General features: G+C 41.6%; 2 protein-coding genes across 2 annotated transcripts; both read right to left on the bottom strand.

Annotated features, from left to right (window-relative positions):
- Positions 1-6,834: 6,834 nt before the first annotated feature.
- rbm15 (RNA binding motif protein 15) lies at positions 6,835-11,298 on the bottom strand. Its single transcript, XM_071518146.1, has one exon. It carries the CDS (start codon positions 11,174-11,176, stop codon positions 8,618-8,620), a length of 2,559 nt encoding a protein of 852 aa, XP_071374247.1. The 5' UTR covers positions 11,177-11,298; the 3' UTR covers positions 6,835-8,617.
- Positions 11,299-15,453: 4,155 nt separating this feature from the next.
- On the bottom strand, positions 15,454-21,207 carry alx3 (ALX homeobox 3). The gene is made up of 4 exons (XM_071518179.1): positions 20,865-21,207; positions 16,439-16,713; positions 16,105-16,230; positions 15,454-15,801 (listed from the first exon to the last, which is right to left on the bottom strand). The coding sequence occupies exons 1-4, from the start codon at positions 21,205-21,207 to the stop codon at positions 15,454-15,456; spliced, it is 1,092 nt and encodes a 363-aa protein (XP_071374280.1).
- Between the last annotated feature and the right edge of the window lie 405 nt (positions 21,208-21,612).

A 21,612-nucleotide genomic window follows, 5' to 3' on the forward strand; every position in this document is an offset into this window, starting at 1 on the left:
AGGGAAAAAAGCAGGGAAAGCCTTCTATCTTGAACCAGCACACTCGTGTCTTGTATGGGCCTGCATACCACGGACCTGAATGTGACCCCGGCTCATGGTCAGGACCTAAATGACCTCTAGGTTCTCGCAGGGGCACAAGACAGAAGACAGTGCGAGGAGAAGATGATTATGACCACAGTTACATGAAGTCCAAGGAGATAGCGGGGACATTAGTGAATAGATGATCATGTTTTGTAACCTTTGAAAGCCAAAATTTCACTTAATTTTCTGCCATATATTTGATCCGCGTGTTCTCAGCAGAAGTGCATGCATCACTCTGTGAACTGTAAACAAAAACTGAAGACGTCCACAACATCCCCTGCACAAGACATCCACAATGTGCTAATATTAGCAACTTTGTAACCATAACTTAAAAATAATCTAACTTTGTTCTCCAACACAAACACAACAAAACTAATTACGTTCTGTCTGTTACCTCTGCCTCTTCACAAACAAGGAAATATGGGAAATGAAATTTAATGATTTGACGGTTAACGCCTGACTCCAGTGATGACGACATGTCTCCAAAATGTTTAGAGCTGTGTAGGTGAGGTATTGACTTTCATCGCATATAACGTTGCCTGATATGTAAGCTAGACTGTTGAGCTTGAAGATACTACAACTACAACTTTTTAAACAACTAGTTTTTCTGAGACTGAATTCTTATTCATGAAAAGGCATATCTGTTAAGAAATACTGTTGAACTGATTTCCTTGTAAACCTCTATATTTATACCTGTACTCACACACATGCACTTTGGACCACATTAAGATCATGTTGCATGACATTGTCTCATTGACCTTCTGCTGCCAGATAGTTCAGACTCTGATCAGCTCAGTGTAACCTGCTTCGAAAACACAATGTATAATCTGCCCTTCAAAGCCAAAAAGCAGTAACTGTGAGCAGTGAAACAGAGAAAAATGACTTCATCTCATGCCTCAACAGAAGCATTGTTGGCACAGAACTGGGTTGTATATCATTTAATAGCATTTATAGGTATAATTTTTGTTGATATTAAATCCTAACTGTAGTCATGACCTTTGACCTTTAACACACACACAAACTGTAGTTACTGTTGTTTGCCTTTAAGGCGCAGTAGCCTAATGCAACTACACATTTTAAGGACTTTTTGTAACCAGTACATGCAGCATCTGTACATTAGGCAAAACCCAGGCCGAGCTGCTGTTCTATGCAAACGCACACAGAGAACGATCGCTTGCACTCACTTTCCTTTTGACTGTAGCAATGACACCAGCTCCCGAAAGAAGAAAGTTTAAAGTTCCTGAAAGAAGTAACTTGTTCAGCTGAGGTTAAAGTGACTTAAAGTGACTGTGATGCCTGAATATTTTGATCGTAGTTGGACAGATGGGGGCGAAGGAGCTGACCAGCTCCACTGAAATAGCAGGGTTTTCTTTGTTTATGGTGCATTTTGTTATCTGTATGTTTCTGTGTAAACCTCTGACCAACTGTGTTTCCGAGATGTTTTGCCGACTTTGCCCATATAAACAAATCAATGCCTTTACCTGCTAATAATACTACCCACAGTACCCCAACTGGTCTGGTAGGATTATGATGTTGCCCTACTTCTACAGTGCCTGCAGGCAATGCAACTTCTAATTATATTGTATTATATATCGGAGTCTTATTGGTTGTTGAATCTTTTTTTTTTCTATGTAATAGAGGTTTTTATTGTGTTTTCAGTGGATTCCTTGTTTATCACCACTGTTTGCCTTATAAGGTATTGTATCTTTACTAACTTTCCTGTAATGTGAGCCAAAGACACATTAGAAACCTACCTACAACTTGAACCTTATTTCTAGAAACACTAGACTGGACAGTGTGTATACAATTTAAACCACTATGACCACCCATAATTCACAGCCATTTCTGAGTCTTTACTTGAGAACGGCCCAAAATCCAGCGATGGACATTTGTTTTGTTACACTGCCCTCTTGTGGCACTAGAAGGTTTATACTCAAAGAATGCTGCCTCAATTAGTACCAAATTATTCCCCCTCAACTCACTTTCACAATGCTCAGCAAGGCTCTTTGTATTGTTTCAATAACTACAGTCATGCACAAAGGCTCTTTTGGCTCGTGAGTTGCATTCACCACTAGTCTACTTCTGTGATTGAGGGCCACTGAATGTTTTGTACCATAAATCATGTATGAAAGATATTTGATGCTTTAAAAGTAGATTTTGTTTTTGGATTATTATACTCTTTACAGTTAATGTTGGGTATTTTAAGGAACAGTATGTTTAAGCAATATCTTGATGAATTTTTATGTCCCTTGGGTAATGTCTCAAACACCACTGATATGGTGCTGAGTTACTAAAGTTACTCATGTATTTGATGACATTTAATATTACATTGTAATTGCAGCAAATGCAGTTGTTGTGGAAGTATTATTTTTTCACTGATGTGGCTCCTGGATTTTGTTTCTTGATTGAGTTTAGAAAATATGCTTAACCAATCATAGACATCATGCTCAAAGCCGATGTAGATCATTTGTAAGCCTTGTAACAGAGTGCGCAATCAGCTGCAATAAACTGACGTGTGACTTGGTCAGTCTGTCCTTCTGTGATTCTGACAGCTCAGCAATAAATGCACTGATACCGGACAAAGTTTTATCTCTTCTCAAAGAAACACAGGTCGCAACATCTTTAACACATTTTATTGACACACTCATCAAAAACCTTTCAGATATACTGATGTGAATAAACACAAAATAATTTTCATTTTCATTGATTTGCATCTCAAATTAAAATGTAAACCCAACAAATACTTGGCATAATGATTACTGTTAAAAAAAAATACAATCCACCAGTAGTTAGTCAAATATCATTTCAGACTGTCAATGTACTGTACATGAAAGCAATAGGCTACTCACAGTAGATGACACCTGATGGTGTGTTGGGCGGCCTGGGAACAGAAACTGATGTGCCAACTGCTTTCCAGTGAAACTCTGTGTGGGAAACATACAAACATGTCTTAATCTTTAGTCTTGGCAGCAGTTTACAATATTAAATGTTCATTCACTTACAATACTGTATATGTTGTGCAAGTGAGAAAAGAAAAGGCTTGTTTGGGAGATTACAATTTGTTTTGTGCAACTAAAAAGGCCAGTCAACAAAGGGTAAAGAATATTAAAATAACTGCTTTATATTTCAATTAACTGCACTGCAATTATCATAGGTACTATTAGTCAATTGTGATTTTTTTTTTACTGATACAAATTTGTACCTTTTGTAGCTTACCTTCACCAATCATCTGAGTCAAACTGGATGATCCTTCTAACAGTAATGTGGAGGCAAATACACAATGACTTCAAATATCTGTCAGCTAGGATGATCATCAACAGACATAATCTACAAATGAAGAGTTTCGCTCCATATGAGAAATTCACCATTAGACACTTACTCTTACAGAAATTGCACAAAAGGCACAAAATTAAATTAGAATAAATCATGGTACCTTTAGAAAGGGTTATAGGTAACTAAGCCCTTGGTTGATAGAATGGTGACACTTTTACAGACGGATTCTCTATATTTTAGTGATATTTAATGATGAACTTCAGGTAATGATTTTTCCAAATTTGGATACATGCACTTTGGAAATAAACCTGTCTGAAATACAGTATAGTTTTGTGAAATTGCAAAATTCCTTGTTTTAATACAACGAGGTTGAAGTGAGTTAATTTCCAAACCACTGTATCAATTTTGGGGGGAAAAAACATCTAACATACTGTATATAATAAACTCAGTATTTCAAAGATATAGAGAATCCAGTCTGTAAAAGTGTTTTCACTTTGTCAAATAAGAACTTATGTTACCTACTATTTCTTAGAAGTTCTCTTTAGTTCTCTTTTCATGCTTTATTTTGTTTTGTAAGAGTAGGTGTATCTCAATGGGACTTTCCTGGCTAAATAAAGGATAAATAAATACATACATATCTCATTTTGGAACTAAACACTTTAAATGCACATTACCAAGGAACATACAGCTGATCCAAAAGGGCTTGATAATACTCAGGCTTAGTTGATAGACTGAAGAGTGAAAGAGAATATTTGCTGCACACCTTACTGCTTTAAATTAACTCTCTGTAATAGTCAAATAACTGTGGCTGTATGTAAAATGGCATGTGTTAGTGTACAGCACATACAGCCTGACTATACTGGGACCAGGCTGAAAGGCATTCTGGCATCAGTGAGGTCCAGGCTGCCCGTTTCATTCATTTACACAAGCTATGTTTGAACAGCTAACTGCTGTCATGTGATGGATTTATAGGGTCCAGGACCGGGGCTTCTGTAAATCTCTGATTACATTTCTCAGATGGAGCCATTTCATTAACTGTGGTTATCATGTGTGGTCTTTAACATCACCTACTGCAAAAGAGACACTAGTGCCACAAGCTAAGGATGTCATTTTCTCCTGTTTCTACTCACCTTCATATCATAAGAGTTTAGGATATTTCACTCATTTTGTCTAATGCTTCACACAGTGATGCTTGATGCAATAACAGGAAATAATATGTATCTGGCTTTCAGTTGTGTTTCATCTATAACCCACTTAATCTATGACAAAATTGGCTATAATATAAAGGAATGTGACTCTTACAAGGGAATACCAATGACTTTCAGCTGTGAAATGTTCTTCCTATGGCCTAGACCAGTCCAGTCTATACTACTTAACTGTCTCCCACAGCCAGGAACAGGAGAGATTTTCTGTCTCCTCATCCAGCTGTAGGTACAGTACAGCAGTACAGAGTCTACAAAGTCAGGCAGCTCCAGACTGTACATGGCATCACAGTTTTACCTCTTTAGTTTCTAGCTTTGGAGGAGAGTTGTTAGCTATTGAATTAGTGCCCTAGGCCATTAGTGACATGTTAAACCTGAAAGTGAGTGGTATTCCCCTTTAAGATTACTATTCCCACTGAGGCTGCAAAAAACAACTGAGCACACAGTACCTTGCCAAATGTATCTAATACAGTCTAATTGTACTAAGATGCCGAATTTTGATTGTCTGACGATATGCATAGTCTGAATACATGTTCCTCTCCATCTATACTACTGGCCACAAGCCTGTGTGAGTGAAAAGCACTTCAACCATTCTATATATCATTTTACAGCAATATCGCAATATAGGTAAACATTTGTCTAGTTTTAAGAACAAAGCCTCTGCAGCGGTATATTATCAAATTAATTACAAAATTAGAAGGCACTTAAAATGTTCATTAACAAAGGTTAATTTATCACTATTTGAATGTTGTGTTGATTCTTATTGAGCTGGCAGTGACTAAAGCAACTACAAGTGATTGTAGGCAGTGAATTGTGCTGTTATCTTTTGGGTTTGGGGTTTTTGCAGATTTTTATCAGTGGAAATAGCCTTGGTGATAAGATAGCTGAAGACTAGAGAATGGCATCTTGCATTTACTATGGCAAAACATGTGGTGTTGACACTGTATACTTACCTTTGCTGCCTAAGCCACCGATACAGACCTGGCAGGCAGGCAGCACTTCTCCTCCTTACTCACCATCATGCTCTTTTTACAGCACTAGTACAGTGATATCAGCTCCATCCAGGATTTCGGGTGTGCGTGAGTGTGATGTGTCAGGTGGTTGACTGTGTGAGGGGAAAGCAGGTGCTCCCTGGTCCTCAAGATGGCAATGTTTCTCCAGCGAGGCAAGGCGAGGCGTCCTTTTCAGCACAGGACACAGCATTTGTTTTCACACTAATATGACTAAGGGGGATGGTAGTAGGAGATGGAAAACTTTTTTTCCTGTGTAAAAGGGGCTTAACTGATAAAAGGGCATATTAAAGTCAAAATAAACAGGTCTTGAAGAAGAATTGGGGGACACTGGGGGAGGGGATCAGCAGTGTGGATTCCTTCCAGCGGCATCAAAAAGGTTCAATTTTTTTGCCTTTTTCGGGTTTCATTTCCATGTTGGCGCAGACCTCCGGCGATGCTGGAACAAATTCTGAAGGTTTTCATGCAGCTTCAGCAGAGTAAACATCTTCCCTCATCTCCTCGGAGAAGGTTCGGTCAGAGGACAACACGACGACGCAAAACACAATGATTGGGCAAACAATATTCCTAGCTGAGACTTGGGCCAATCCTCTTCCCTGAGCCAAACATTTAGTCAAATCAAATCATAACTGGGCAAAGTATTCTAAAGACAAAGACAAATGAGGCCAAAGGTTCAACTCGGCCTCTGCAGTGAAACAGCTTCAAGCTGTAGATGCTATGGAAACTTCAGTGATGTCACCCACAATCTCCCAAGTGGAGCGTGTGACGGCCGGTGATGGGATTCCCTCAGCTCCTATTCAGAACCAGGAACAATGCACATCAAACCTTTAGAGTAATGGTGGGGGGCCTGTGATGACAAGACAACAGGATAGTGGCATGTGCTGTTGTTTGCTCCGGCCCTGGCCTCCCAAACTGCAACGCTGCGTGCCTCTGCCACTGTTTCACACTGCAAACTGGACACTGGTTGTAAACACGGGGCAGTGGCGGCTCCTCGGTCCTGCCCAGGTGTTCACACTGTGCCAAGAGGAACAGTTGGGGGTAAATGGGGATTCATGGGGGAGTAATTTATGATGGGCAACTCAGGAGGTCAGAAAAGGCCTGTAAGCAAACAGCGATCCTCACACGAACCAGGGGTCTCTCCTTACTGGTTCTAAACAAATTGCAAACAGATGTCTCCCTTCTCGCGTGCAGAAACAACATTTCAAGTGACAACTCCTTCGAAACACAATAAGGCACGGCAGCTTGTTTCTTCAATTTACTTCCACCGAAGAAACAGGTTTCCCTTCAAATGAAACAATTTATTGATATTCGGTCACATAAGTGCACAAATGCACTTGCAGGTATGTGAACAGCTTCGCATGGGCTCTACGGCTTTTCCTTTCCCATGACATCAAGTGTACATTGCTCAATTTTCCATTTAAAACAGAAGTCATCACAGGTGCAGATGGGCTACACAACTTAACAGCTGCCTCATCAGTGAAGACTCACAAACACTAGTTGCCTTCTCTGCAGAGGTTTTGAGCCCTGCACTCTTGTCTCCTCAGGAGTCCAACGTTGAGGTGGGTGTGATGTTCACACATACAACCATTTTTCCACATATTGATTTTTTTTCAATACATATTAAAACCAAACTAAGCAACTTATAATTCAGTGTGGGTTACTATTGCATGACAAACATACAATGGCATCAACAAAATACTGTAAGTAGGCCTTCAGAATATGTTGGGAGGCATGAGTAAAATATTGTCCAATTTAGACATCTAAAATTTCGATTCAAACATAAATTGTTAAAGTCGTTTAAAAATTTTAAAATTACACAGACCTACTTACTGAACAAATAGCAAGTATTCATTACTTAGTACGAACATTTCACTAATATGCAGATACTGAAGGGTATTCTTGGTAGACCTACTGGTTTCAAAGCAAGAAATGAAACAGACCGGCAAATATCAACACAAAATTCTTAGTCTAAGCCTTTTTATCCATTACTATTGCAATTTTTTTTATATATCACAATACACAGCCATTGCTAGGGTAGGGATGCACGAAATAAAATACAAAGTAAAAAATATGACAATTGGAAAAAACATGTTAGTATTTCCTTTACTATGCTATATGTATTGTGTTATGGGCTGTTTACTGGGCAGTGTTCTCATATCTATTAGTATTCAGCATTCCACATAAAGTTGACATAATTCAATGTTCCAATACCCAGGAACGCCTTCATAAAGTTTCACTCAAATCCAAACCGTGAACCGCTGGACATAAGTCAACAATTTCTTCAACAGAATTCACAACACAGGTAACTGAAATTTATAGGAACTATATCTAGAATTTTTCAGCATTGTGGCCTTCCATATTATCAGGTTTCTTTAGAGATTAGCTGTGTAACTGCAGTACCAAATCATCCACTAAAACACCTTCACATTAAAATGGCAAAATTCAAAGATGTCATGCCTGCTGTATCCATCTAAAAATGTGACTATAACGGTAATATTATTGCTCTGTAATTCAAAGCTTTTACAAGGGGATTTTTGGTTCCCCTGAAGATATTTCTAAAGGATTGCTGATTGTATAGAGCAGAATTTCTCATTTCTTATAAGACCAAACTGCCTGACTTTCGTAGATTTTTTTGTAGTGGAGCTGAATCTCTAAGAATGTTTGATTTAGTTTTTGTAAATTAAAAAAAAAAGAGTGCCTTCTATACGATATATCTGATGTTGACGTATCAACTTGAATTTTATTCCTTAAATGTCCCTCGTACTTCACTGCTTTAAAATATTCAGAACGAATTACTGCAGGTTTATGACTTGGTGAGCAATTCATACACCCTTTAAAAAGAAAGGTTTCAAAAACACACATCCTGTTACTTTTGTGAGAGGGCACTGTTTTTCCTTTTAGTGGATTACATGGCAACACACAAACACCCAAAGAACCATACTAGTGTACCCCATAATGCAGAACACACAGCATGCAATAGTTACTGACATAGAGCAGATTTTTTTTACACCGTTTGAAGTTAGTGTGTTCTGACTTTTTTTTTTTTTTTTTTTAAGATGCTCCACGAACTACAATCATGACCAGATAGTCCTCCTCAGTTTTCGCCAGAGCTTTGGCAGAGGAGTCGAGGAACTGCTGGGAGAAATCACAGGGAGGGAAAGCATGAAGAACCCCCGTGTTGTCTTTATCTCTGCTCCCTCCCACAGGCAGGCTGATGACTCCAGCCGCTTGTTTTTGCTTTAGGTAGGACACCAGGTTACGAAGCGGCCGCTGAGTCGAGGCTGCGGGGTCCGACGACGACACCTCCTCTGTGCTGCCGGGAACCGCCAGCAGGATGGCGTAGCCTCCGGGGCCGGCCACCTTGATGCGCCGGGAGACCTCGTCGAGCTTGGGCTGGTCCAGGCGGAGGCGCTGGGTGATCTTCAGCTCGCTCACCTGCCTCCCCGTCGGGCCGTCAATGAGCAGGTCGCTGGCTACGCTGTGGTCGCCCTCCAGCAGGTGCATGTTGGCTGGGAAGTTGCTGTTCTTCAGCAGCAGCATACCGTGCCAGGCCAGGCCCAGCTTGGCGCCGTCCGGCTTGGCCGACTGGTTTCCTTTAGAACTGCTCTCGGAGCGCTCTCTCTTGGTCGGGCCTTTGCTGCCGTCGGCTGCCTTGCGCTTACGCTCTCCCGCTGTGGAAACGCCGCTGCTCGAGGGCCCCCTTTCAGAGAGACTCTGGCTTTTGAGTCTCCGTTCGACCCCGCCTCGCTCCAGGCTGCTGTGACGTTCTCGTGCCGGAGAGGGTCTCTCGCCCCGCAGAGGGCGCTCCGAGTCACTGAAGCGCCCTCCTTCTCTGCTGCTCCCCCCAGGACTGCCATCTGGGGAGGCGCGTCTACGCCTGACTGTCCTCTCAGTGCTGTCAGGGGAGCACTCAAGATGGCGTCCGTCCTCCATTACACGCCGCTTGCGCACAGGTTCTCTGCCCTGCAGCTCTCGCTCCAGAGACCAGGGTTCCCGTGGCCGCCGCTCACGCTCCAAGTGCTCCAGAGGCTCAAACGGTGAGGCACGCACCCGGTCACGAATAGCAGGGCTGGTCCACTCCGCTCCAGGAAAGAGCTCTCTCTCTCTGAAGTGAAGCGGCGGTGGAGTCCTTTCCCTGACCCTCAGAGGTTCAGGTGTTGCACGGTGGACAAATGACTCTGTCACCATGTCAAACGGTGGCAGTGGGAGAGGCTGCAAGAACTGCTGCTGGTAGCGGTGATCAGCGTCTGCAAAGTCCACTCGCAGTCTCCTCTCCGGACCTCCCAGCGGGAAGCCACGCATGTGTGTGCATGCTGCCTGTGCTGCGTCCAAGCTTTCATACTGGATGTAGGCCCAAGTGTCCCCCTTTCTGTAGTCAATGGTCCTTATAGTGCCAAAGCGATCAAACTCTCTTGCCAGTGCAGCTAAAGGGACCCAGAGTCCAAGTCCACCCACCCACAGGCGTGTGCTGGGAGTCGCTTTACCGTAGCCTATCTTTATGGGGTTGTGGCCCACTATTTTGCCAGACATACTAAGCTTGGCACGATGGGCCATGTCAAGGTTCTCAAATTTAAGAAATCCATATGTGCTGGTTTGTCCCCGCGTGGGTCTCTTGATGTCCACTTCTGTTATAACCCCAAACCTGTCAAAAGCCCTCCTCAGGTCCGCCTCTGTAACGGTTATGTCCAGGTTGCCCAAAAACAACGTCCTATTGGCTCTTTGGTCATCTTCTGGAGATATAAAATCCTCCTCACGGAAAGCTGCTCGCTCTGCAATGAAAGCCGGACGCGCCCTGGCCTCAAAGAGGGCGAACTCCCTGTCCCGCTCCAGGTCTCTGGGCAGGGGGGGCGGTGGAGGAGGAGGGAGCCGCCCCAAGGCCAGCTGCTGCAGCCGGTAGTCTCTATATCCCAGCCCGGTAGGCGAGAGGGGTCTCTGGGTGTGCAAATGTCTGTGGCCTTGAGCCGCACCGTACGGATCTCTCTCCACGGGGGAACGACTTCTCCTCCGGTTGATGTACACGGCCTCGATTTTCAGCGGACGGTCGTACAGCACTAACCTCCCCCTGGCGTGCTTGGCGGCCCGGGCGTCCTCCGGCTTCCTGAAGTTCACAAAGGCTATCCGCTCGTCGTTGCTGCGGCTAATTTTGACGCTCACGTCTCCAAATTTTTTAAATTCATGAAAAAGTCCGTCTTCTATGTCTTCGTCGCTCAACTGAGTACCCAGTTCGCTGATTTTGAGAGTTTTGTACTCACTTTCGGCGTTGGGCGGCTGAGCCCGCTGGTCCCCCCGTGAATTGGTCCGCGGCGTGGCTAAATCTAATGTCAGGCTTAGGTTGTGGTTTTTACCGATTGAGCTAGCGGCGGCAGCCTGGTAGCTATGATTATTCCCGGCTCGGCTGTGTCCATCGAAATCTCTGTCTCTCTTTTCACCGAGCAAACTCCTTCTCGTTGAGCCGCCGTCACTTTTAGTCGAGCTATTTCCATTATTACTCCCACTGGAAACCGAGATAGCCCCCATTTTCTTGCTGGTCGGGTGGCATCCTCCCCTGTCTCGGATGTCGTCCAAGGCCCGGGAGCGTTTTTTAATCGGCGACCGCTCTTTACCTTTCATTTCAGTCCACACGGAACCGACCCTGGCGACGCTTAGGGGTTTCTTGGCGTTATTTCTGCAGAATATTGCAGAAAAGGTTAGAAAAGAAGAATAGATTTATTCACTGACTCTGCGGCAAAACAACAACATTCGCCATTTTGTCAAGAATAATGCGAAGGCCCGCCTCTTCGATCTGATTGGAAGAAAAAGTGGGTGGAAAACTTTGCAGTGCACGTCAATCATCTAGCTGACTACTGTACGCCAGTTTGACTATGCTGCCATTTGTGTACAGAAAACCAAAATTAGCTATTTATAGTCTCTGTTTTACCCTTTGTTTTGGATTGAACTATACGATTTTTGACTGTGACCTTTGTGGACTATAGATCTATTGAACAGATGAAACAATGGGATTTTGAAACGTTAAAAAGTTAATCTGCAGTTTCACAAGAGGGAAGACAAAAATGGAAATTGCTGAGAGAATGTGGAAAAGACAATTTAAAGATACATTAAGATAATATAATACTTCCTGGGGGAAAGGATATAGTGAAATATTTCCATTTCAACAGAACAAGTCGACACATTGCCAGAAGGTGGCAGTGTTTGTTCAGTAACACAGAAGGTTTGAGCACCTAATCCTTAAAAATGACCTTGCAAATGGAAAGGCAAGATAATAATATTTGTTCTCATGTCTCTCAGCTGTCATCCCTTCTTCACACTATAATATTACCGTAATTTTGTTTTGTAGAGGTGAAAAGTAACAAAGTAATTAATACACCCTAATTAAGTAATAAGTAGTGTACACCTACTCTATTTAGTGTATTTGGGTAGATTTTTAAGCAACTGTATTTTTGAGTAGCTTTGAGTAGGCTACTTTTTGAAGTGAACTTTAACATGTACTTGAGTAATCATTTTTGGTATTACTACTTTTAATTGAGTAAGTTTTATTTTTAGAGTTGTGAGCAAAATGGCGTTTGTCATTTACATTAAAACATATTTACTGTGGACTGTTTTTATTTGGCTGCTCTTTGACTTTTACTTGAGTTATTTTCTCGACAAGCACTCTTACTCTGGCTTGAATATAATTTAACTGAAATAACAAAACTTGTAGTTGAGTTAACTATTTCTGTAGTCTACTGTTTCCACCTCTGGATATTTGTCAAAATGTTTTTGTACATGCTATACATGCAAATTGAATGTGGCACCTCCTAATTTTAAATTATTTTCTTCTAGATGATGAACTGCCAAATGAAGTTCTAGTTCTTCATGTCTTTGCTGAATGTAACCAAATACAATGTGGCATACTTTTCTGAGCTTGCCTAATTCCATTAAAGCTTTGACTGACAGTGTTAGTGAGCTGGCCACACTGTATGCTACCAGTTATTTAGCTTACTGAAGTAAAATTGTTAATGCCCTTCAACTGCTTCAAATATATGGATGTGGGGTTAAAATAGCTGCACTGCAAGGCCAAGATAAATCTTCCTGAGATCAAAGCTTGGGACTGTGGTCAGCAGACAGCTTTACAGATTTTAATGAGCATTAAATCATATTTTGTGTCCATAATGAGGCTAATGATATAGTAATTTACAGACTCCAGTGACAGTCTTCACCCAACGACCCTGACAGAGAGAGTGAAGTGATGCTAAATTAATGATTGCCCCCAGCATCATGCTGTTTTAAACATTTTTGATTAATGATTATTTATGACAAATAATCTAGGGCCTTTGTAGCCTGATATATTGAGTCTAGACAGATTAAATCTTGTGCCACAGCATTGCTACTTTGATGACAACTCTGTGAGAACTGATTGCCTCTATGGCAAGTTGAGGGTAATTATTTTCAGTATTTTGTTTTAAGTGGAATGAACCATGTTACATTTAGAATATTGTAAGTGATTCCATTGCAAATGTGCTTACAGTGTTTAAGAGTTAACATCAGTTTCACTAAGCCTGATGTTTCTTTTGTTTATGGACAGAAAGAATTGAATAACCCACCTCTATCTAAAAATACATGTTATAATTGAGCACTGATCCCCCATCTACTATTTCCTCAGCTTTCCTCAAGATGGCCATCTCCTCAATTCCTTATCCCTACTGACGGGTCTTCTTATCTTCTCCACTTAATCTGGGATTTAATCAGAGAGACTATGTAACTGCAGCGAGGGCTGCCGTCTCCCAGGGCCCGGCTGGAATTTGAAGCTGTGGGTGTGGAAAGTGTTTCTGATGGGTTTGTGCGCTCTTCTATTGGAACCACATGTTAGCGGCTCGCACAAAACTCCAGGACTAAAGGGACTGGCAGCTAATCTGCCCCAGCATGGCTGTCACAGTGAAGCAACCAAAGGGAAGGGAGAACCAAATATTCCCCCGTAAGCCATTTACACTCCTGGGGAGTAAGTGCAGCTTGGGAGGGTTTTGCCCACTGGTGGAACTCCCTTTTTGCCCAATTCAAGTTGCATTATCAGTCTCACACAGATTGTAATGTTTGCACATCTGACATGAATATGTGGGCACATAGTAATGTAGACCAGATGGGATGGTGCCATGCAATTCAGTGTTTCCTTGACAATAGAGTAAATTGCTTTGGGAGCAGCACAACAAGAACATTTCTTGAAAAAGTACAACTTATTCATGTCATCTTCCTTTTTAAACAACAACACATAAGCACATATAGGCATCAATTTATAAATAAAAGGAGTGAACTGATATAATTGCAACTCAATCAGAACTGAGTGATGGATTAGAGACTGAATGGATGCAGTGAAAAATAATATCGCCAAACAAAGTACGGCCTGGGCCCTGGTAACCCCAGGTTCTTCTATCAGACTGTAGCTCATCATTCATTTAGTCAGGGTTTACCACTGCTGCCAGATGTGTATGGGGAATGCCCGACTCAATGTTAAGCCAGACTGTTGTGGGAGGCCCTCTACTTTATCATCAATAGTGAAGTGTGGTCGCTCAGTTAGTTTTTCATTAATGGACCTGCCACTTGCTCCTGATGCATGAGGTGCCACCCGAAGGCGTCTTGAAGTGAAGCCAGCTCAGCTGCACATGTACGGTCCCTCTGTGCGCTCCCCCAGCACCAAGAGGCTCGCTGCCCTCACTGCACAGGACTTTATGTTTATGGCAACCACAGCCTGTAAAACATTTTTACCTCACAACTGTATTCCCAGTCACACTCAGATATATGACACAGACTTTTGGTTAGCTCTGTTGGTCATCATCATCTAAAAAAGTAATGTAAAGACTAAAATAATTCAGCTGGCTCAGATTGTTTTGTTGCATATATTGAAGTAGTGGAAGTAACTTATTACATTTACTCTTGTTACTGTAATTGAGTTGCTTTTTTTTTTATTTTTACTTTTTGGAGTATTTTTTAAAGTCGGTTTTATTTTTACGTAAGTACGTTATTACTGAAGTATTGTACTTCACCACATTTTAAATCACATCCATTACAGAGTACACATTTTGTGGTTCTCCATGGACACAAATTGGCCAATTGTGGAGCCATTTGCAGTGAACAGGCAGTCAGCTGAGAAGAGAACAGTAATCTGGCTTTACTTTGTTTGTGCAGTTTTTTTGTAATTTCCAACTCCTCCAATTACAAGAATCTAGTTTGAACTCTCATCCTTTTAGAATTCCATGGAAAAGATCACATCTAACAATGTTTTCTTCTCTAAAAAAAAGTAACTCAGTAACTTTTACTCATACATTTTAAATTAGCTACTTTTTAGATTTACTTGAGTAGATTTTACATCAGTACTTCTACTTTAGTAAAATATCAGCAAAGTAACAGTACTTGTACTTGAGTAGGACATTCTAATCTCTCCACCACTGAACTTCATTTCCAAAAATATTTTCTTACTGAATAAGAGAGATGATATAGATGGACGTCTTTATTATTGGTCACACTATAAAGCACAACAGACATAAAACAATGATTAATATGATAATTACATTTTTTACATGCTTAAATAACACCGTTTTTCACTTCTTTGGTCTCAGCAATGTAATATTAAACTAAAACTGGAAACAAGAAGATTCCTATTAATATGTTGGGTTTTCGTGCAAGAGGCTCAAGTCGCCCTTCATGTTCATGAAGTCTCTAATCCAAGAGCTTTTGGGACATGATGGTTAAAAGTCTGCAAGTTGGCTTACATAAATGTTATAATGGAGAGGAAACATTTGACTCATGTGCTGAGGTGGGTGTGTACATTTGGGTTCGTGTGTGAATGTGTGTATGGGTCAGGAATGTAATATGCTTTGGCTCAGTCAGTGCATAAAAGGGAGCTGGCACTGTGGTGGTCATGTAGGCCAGGAGAGGAGGCTGCCCGGCTCCTTAGCTTTCATCCGCAGCGCCACCAGGCCCGTCGGCTTGTATTCGGTCTCGGGCCCCTCGAGGGACGGCGGCCCGAGGCTTCCCGGGAAGCCGTGGAGCGAGTAGAGGCCGTTGATGCCCGGATGGTGCGGCGGGTGGTGGTGGTGCGGGTGGCTGGGAGACGCGGGCATGCCCATGAAGCCGGGCAGGTTGCTGTGGGGGTGGGAGTAGGGACTCATGCAGGACGAGGGGATGGAGTCGGCACCCAGGACGCAACCCCCGCCTGAAGCACCGCCTCCTCCTGAAGCCGCCCCCGGCCACAGGTTGCCCTGCATCTAGACAGGGAGGGAATTAGGGTGAGAAACTTGTGAGGAAAAGGCCTTTGGATTTCCATGGAAGGGATATGCAACTGTTTCCTACTTTGTTATGAACACATACTCTGACAAATAGTTATAACACTGGACAACTATTGTATTTCTGTGTTTCTGTCTATGCACACAACTTCCTGATTGAGCTTGCTCTGTGTCAACTGTGGCATTTCAGTGATAAAGCAATTCCTCACAGTGGGGGCAATAAAGTACTACTACTACTACTACAACATGAATGATGTTATTTCTGATCAGACTGCGGTGGCCTACCTGGTATGTATCATGGCGAGGGAGAAGAGAGATATCATATGTAGCAGCAAAGTGGTTGCGCACCTCCTGGATCTTCCCATAGCGTTCCCGTTTCCTCCACTTGGCTCTGCGATTCTGGAACCAAACCTAACGAATAAAAACAGAGACATTGAAAGGCAGAAAATATGCATAGGTCTACAAATTTAATGGCCTATTTTGGAAGACTTTTGGAAGACTATACATGTTGCCTTATTGAGGTTATCATAAATTCTCTTTTGATAATAGTTGTGAAATGAAAGGGTGTAAAAGTAAGATTACGTGAAGTGCAGTGTACAGCAGTTGTCCCGACACACACCTGAACCCGCGCCTCAGTCAGCTCGGTCCTGAGGGCCAGCTGCTCCCGGGCGTACACATCAGGATAGTGTGTCTTCTGAAACACTTTCTCCAGCTCCTCCAGCTGAAAGGTGCTGAAGGTGGTGCGATTGCGCCGCTTCTTGTTCTTGCCCGACAGGTCGATGGAGTCGGCGATAGAATCCCCCTGTATGCCGCCGGTTGGCTCTTTCAGCTTGGCACAACAGTCTGAGCCAATCACAGGATAGCCCATGGTTTTTGGAGCCGCTTTCTCTCTGACTGAGGCATGCAGGGCACACAGAAAGCAGAGGCAGACATTTATAAAGATATACAAAGATTAGTATAAATGTATAAATCTGTATCTGTAAATCTCAGCATTTTTCATTGTTCATTCATTGATTAGCTAGAGTCAAACCCCAGGATATATTGAGTGGGAGGCAGGAAAACAGCCTGGACAGATCCCCAGTCCATCATACGGCTAACACACATAGACAAATGCATTCATACGTATAAGTAATTTAGGTCTCCAACATGTCTTTTGAATCTGGGAGGAAACCGGAGCACCCAGAGGAGACACACACACGAACACGGGGGAGAACATAAAATCTCTATGCAGAGAAGGCCAGGGCCGGGAATCAAACCCAGATCCTTCTTGCTGTGAGGCACCAGTGCTAACCACTGATCCACTGTGCCGCCCCCCTTTTCACTGTCAATATTGCTGTTTGTATCAAAGTCTGTATCAAAAATAAAGTCTACTACTGTCACACAGCAGTCAGATTTTAAGACCAATGCATCAATGCTATACATTGCAAAAAAAAAGCAGTCTATAACTGTATTGTGAATAATACACAGGGTATCACATCAAAGGTTCAGCTTGACTGAGAAGGTATCATTAAATGGTCTGGCAGGGGAAGTTTTGTTAGAAACTAGCAATCTTTCCCATGTTGTTTCTGTGCTTCCCCATTTGATCCCAAAACAAGAGACGCCAAGAGATGAGGCTGAACTGTGAGAAGCCTGAGAGAAGCAATATACAAGTCTGAACTCCACCGGTCTCCTTTGCCTTTAGCTGAGCTGCGTTTTAATTAGATTTGCCCAGGCACACCATACACTGAGTGGGCCTGGTTGGTGTTTGCCTTCATAGCTCTCCTAAATTGGCTTGAATTAAAGCCACAAACCAATAAGTAGACTAAGGAGTTTTAGGTTCACAGAGATTAAATGTTCACCTTTGAGACAGATACATCCATTTCTATTATGTGTATGTTATTGTAATTTTTAAAAGTTATTCAGTGAAAATGCTTGGACCATATCAAAATATCCACATGAAAAAGGATATAGCACTGAAAGATAATACATCTATATCTGACAATGCATCTGATTGGTTTAATTAATTAGTCACAATTTTGGCCTTTAATTCTTGTAGTATGCACGGCAGCAAGAGGAAATCTAACGCCATTATTTTCCTTCATTCTGACAGACCAAGAAAAGCGCTGCTCCCCTCCTGCAGTGTTTGGATGTTGTTGTCCATGTTCATTATGTCGAAGCCTGGCCTCCAAAATAAAATCTCCCTCCATCTATCTGCAGGCGCTCGCAGGGGAGAGTTGAGACACTACTTTGCTATTCTCTTAATTCAATATTGGGCCCAACCGAGAGCACTTTTCATTGCAACATTAATTTCCTCGTGTCCATTAGATCCACCTCACACCACAGTTCATGCTGAAATTATTCTCCGTCAAGATTGCAAACTATGGGGCCACAGGACATCGTATAGCTTTTACCCTGTCAAGAACCCACATCCGCTCTCCCCCCGCTGCAATGTAACTGGAGATCTATGTGAAATGCAGGGCAAGACATATAGAGGATAAATTCAAAATGTACAAAACTAGCCAGGAATATCATTAAAGTATGGAGCAATTTTAATATACACCGTGACATTGTCATGGTAGAAATTGGAGCTGCTCTTTTCCTGACCTCTTGTTCTGTATATGAAGTTCTACACTATAAAAAAGGGATTTTCAGAGTTAGTTTGTGGGCAAAATGGAGCTTTAGACAATGAAGAACAAGTGTTTCTTCTTGGCTCTCTGAAGGATGTTATTGGTTCAACATTTATCTGCTAAAGTTCTTCAGTGGCAGTGCATAGTTCTGCATTTATCTGCTATAGTTGTTATCTCCAAACTAATAGGCTAATGCTAATAATGGTGACACAGTTTAAGCCACTAATTTTGGTAACCAGAAGTTTGAACTCGTGAATGATTTTTATATTTTGGAGAAATAAGAATAATATTTTTGTTCGTAGCATGTTTCTATTTCTATGTAGCATTTATTTAGCACTTTAATAAAGACATTCAAGTGTCAAAAGTCCCCTATATAATTACAAGAAAAAGAGACAACTATTTTGACCTATTAAGCTCTTTTATTCTTAGAAATAGTGCGACACTGACATAGTTTTAGGCATTTCTTATTGGAAAAATTTACAATATAAAAAAATAAGTAATTCATTGTGAAATAGTATAAAATTGTAGATATTATATTGTAATTTGTAAAAACTATATGAAAGTCGACTGCAAAATGCAAATAAAATGTAATGAAAATGTGAAGAAGGTTGAAGGGTTTCTCACGGCTGTCCTGCCATCTCTTAACCTTCCTCTCACTATAGACAAAACAGGAAGACATGTTGTCTGCCTTTGAAGGTGTCCGAGTCCAAGCGCTAAAACGGTTCACTATTGAAGGGCCAGTGTGGACACACACACACACACACACACACACACACACACACACACACACACACACACACTCATACGTATATATATATGTAGGTATGACTATGTGTGTGTGTATACATATATACACACACATATATACATATATATATATATATATATATGTGTGTGTGTGTGTGTGTGTGTATATGTATACACACACATATATATGTATATATATATGTATGCATGTATACACACATAAACACAAAGCCCTATACAACAGTATATATTTCAGCCAATAGTTAATTCAGTAAAACTAAATAGACACTGAACAATTGTGTGTGCACGAGCATGCATGTGTCTGTCTGTGTCTGTGTGTGTGTGTGTGTGTGTGTGTGTGTGTGTGTGAGAAAGAGAAAGAGAGAGAGACAGAGAGGATGGGTGAGCCATCACATGCCTTTTTTCTTATTTAAACAGAGTTTCAAAGAAAAGTCAAGAAAAGCCCATTTTCAAATAAGATAGCTCATATCGTTATCATAACTAATTGTATAAAAAAAATGGCTATTGGCTGACTTTGGCAGGAACATGAATCAAGCTGCTGTATATTATTCTGGACACAGATATCACAAAGACCGTATCAGCACTCATATCTCTTCCTCTGTTGCTCTGCAGGACGATCAACACCAATAAATAAAATTAAAGACCACATCATTGCTTCAGGCTTCGGTTCAACATACACAGTTGTTAGTTTTCTTCACAAGATGAGAATTTGTTGGTTATTATGTCTGACAGCCTTGGAGTATAAGCCAGCTATCATAGAATTCATAAATATGTCATATCTGTCTTATTGTATATGAAAAAAATATATATTTTGCAAATGAAGAAAATAAGAAACAATGAGTAGAGTTGGCCTAAAGGTTGAAATATGTCTTCATGTCATGTCAAGCTGCTCTGTAGAGTGTCGGCCAATGGCGGATTTGGCCTAAAAGGCTTATAGCTAACTAATGACACACCCAACTTGCTGCCAGGCTGACCTTTAACCTCTCTCACTCTACATCAAGCCTAATTGACATGAACAGTGTCAAGTGCAGAGAAAACTTGCTGACATTTTTATCACAACTTAGTCAGTAAAACTGCATTGCTATGTGTTTCCGTAGGTTTAATTATTAGTTGAAAAGAGTTTACAAAACATGTAAAATGCCTGGCTGATATCATGTTAGGCCTTCTGGAAAATATTTGGAAAATTGATCCGCCAAATTGGTGTCGCTTATACAAACTTTCTCACAAAATATTAAAATTCTGGCCCTTTGAATTTTTCTCACACAAAATCCATATTTTATTTCTGTAAGGACTAAATTAGGAAAGTTCTTTCTGAGTCCAGGATTGACTTCATAAAAAAAATATATTTTTTGTTAATTTTATTTTTATCTTTGAAAAATAAGTTAAGGCTCATAAATAACAGTAACACTAAAATCAGCATATTTGCCAGGAAAATATGCAGATTTTAGAGCAGGCGTTATTGTCAATAAAAACACAAAACTAGCTCAGAGGAATAAATTAACAAGCAAACAAAAATAATAATAATTATTATTATTACCAATATTATTGTTGTTATTGTTATTATTATTATTACTATTATATTGATATTGCTGTTGCTCTTGCTGCTAAGGTCATTCTGTTTCTATTTATTTGTTAGCTGTGTTTTTCCTGTATATATTTTCCTTGGCTTACCTTCCGAGTTGCTCTCATAAAACGCCGGCTTCCCGGTTATTGCTCTCCCCTTTTGATCCTGGTTTATATTGTCCAAGTACTTGTTGTGTTTGGCCGGTGAGGCGGGGGGGTTCGCCGCGGCAGCGCCGTGCGTAAAGTCCGCCGGAGCATCTCCAAACCTTCCCATGGTGGAAGTGTAGAAATCCCCGCGCAGGCTGAGGCGGTGCGGGAGAGGAAGGTGCGAGCACTTCTGCAGTTCGTCGCAAGGCAGAAAGGAGCTAGAGCCATGTTCGAGTCCCGGAGAGTCTTCTGGCGTGGTCCTGCTTGTCTGCGAAGAGAAAGACAAACAACTTTCCGTCTCCATCTTAAGGGTCCAGCACGCAGTAATGACTGGGCGCTATAGTGTGGGCGCCTGAGTGAGAGCGAGAGACTTTTTTTTCCTTATGTTCATGTCAAGTGGGTGGGATTTAGCAGATCAGAAACAAAGACCCGTGAAACCGGGAGTGGAGTGAGTGTGTGTGTGTGTGTGTGTGTGTGTGTGTGTGTGTGTGGAGAGTGGAGAGTGGAGAGTGGAGGATGGATGGGAAGTGTGTGTGTGTGTGTGTGTGTGTGTGTGTGTGTGTGTGTGTTGGAGGTAGGGAGGGGGGGGTGACAGCAGTCCAGCAGTCTGATATAATCCGCCAAAAATTCAATCACGTGTGGTTTCTGTCCCTCCAATTAACCATTTAATTCCTTTTTCATATATTGTTACAGTCACCAAAAACAAACA

The sequence above is a fragment of the Centroberyx affinis genome, unplaced genomic scaffold, assembly GCF_046629955.1.
Source record: "Centroberyx affinis isolate AG114_WGS23_722 - 3 ecotype Tasmania unplaced genomic scaffold, CSIRO-AGI_Caff_v1 ptg000555l_1, whole genome shotgun sequence".
In the NCBI taxonomy this organism is placed as follows: Eukaryota; Metazoa; Chordata; class Actinopteri; order Beryciformes; family Berycidae; genus Centroberyx; species Centroberyx affinis.

Bases quoted from the DNA above. Each gene is read 5' to 3' on its own strand.
- rbm15 (XM_071518146.1), bottom strand. From the start codon at position 11,176: ATGAAAGGTAAAGAGCGGTCGCCGATTAAAAAACGCTCCCGGGCCTTG.
- alx3 (XM_071518179.1), bottom strand. From the start codon at position 21,207: ATGGAGACGGAAAGTTGTTTGTCTTTCTCTTCGCAGACAAGCAGGACC. The intron at 16,231-16,438 runs GTGTGTGTCGGG...TTTATTCGTTAG, and splicing joins TGACTGAGGCGCGGGTTCAG to GTTTGGTTCCAGAATCGCAG. The intron at 15,802-16,104 runs GTAGGCCACCGC...CTCCCTGTCTAG, and splicing joins CTCGCCATGATACATACCAG to ATGCAGGGCAACCTGTGGCC.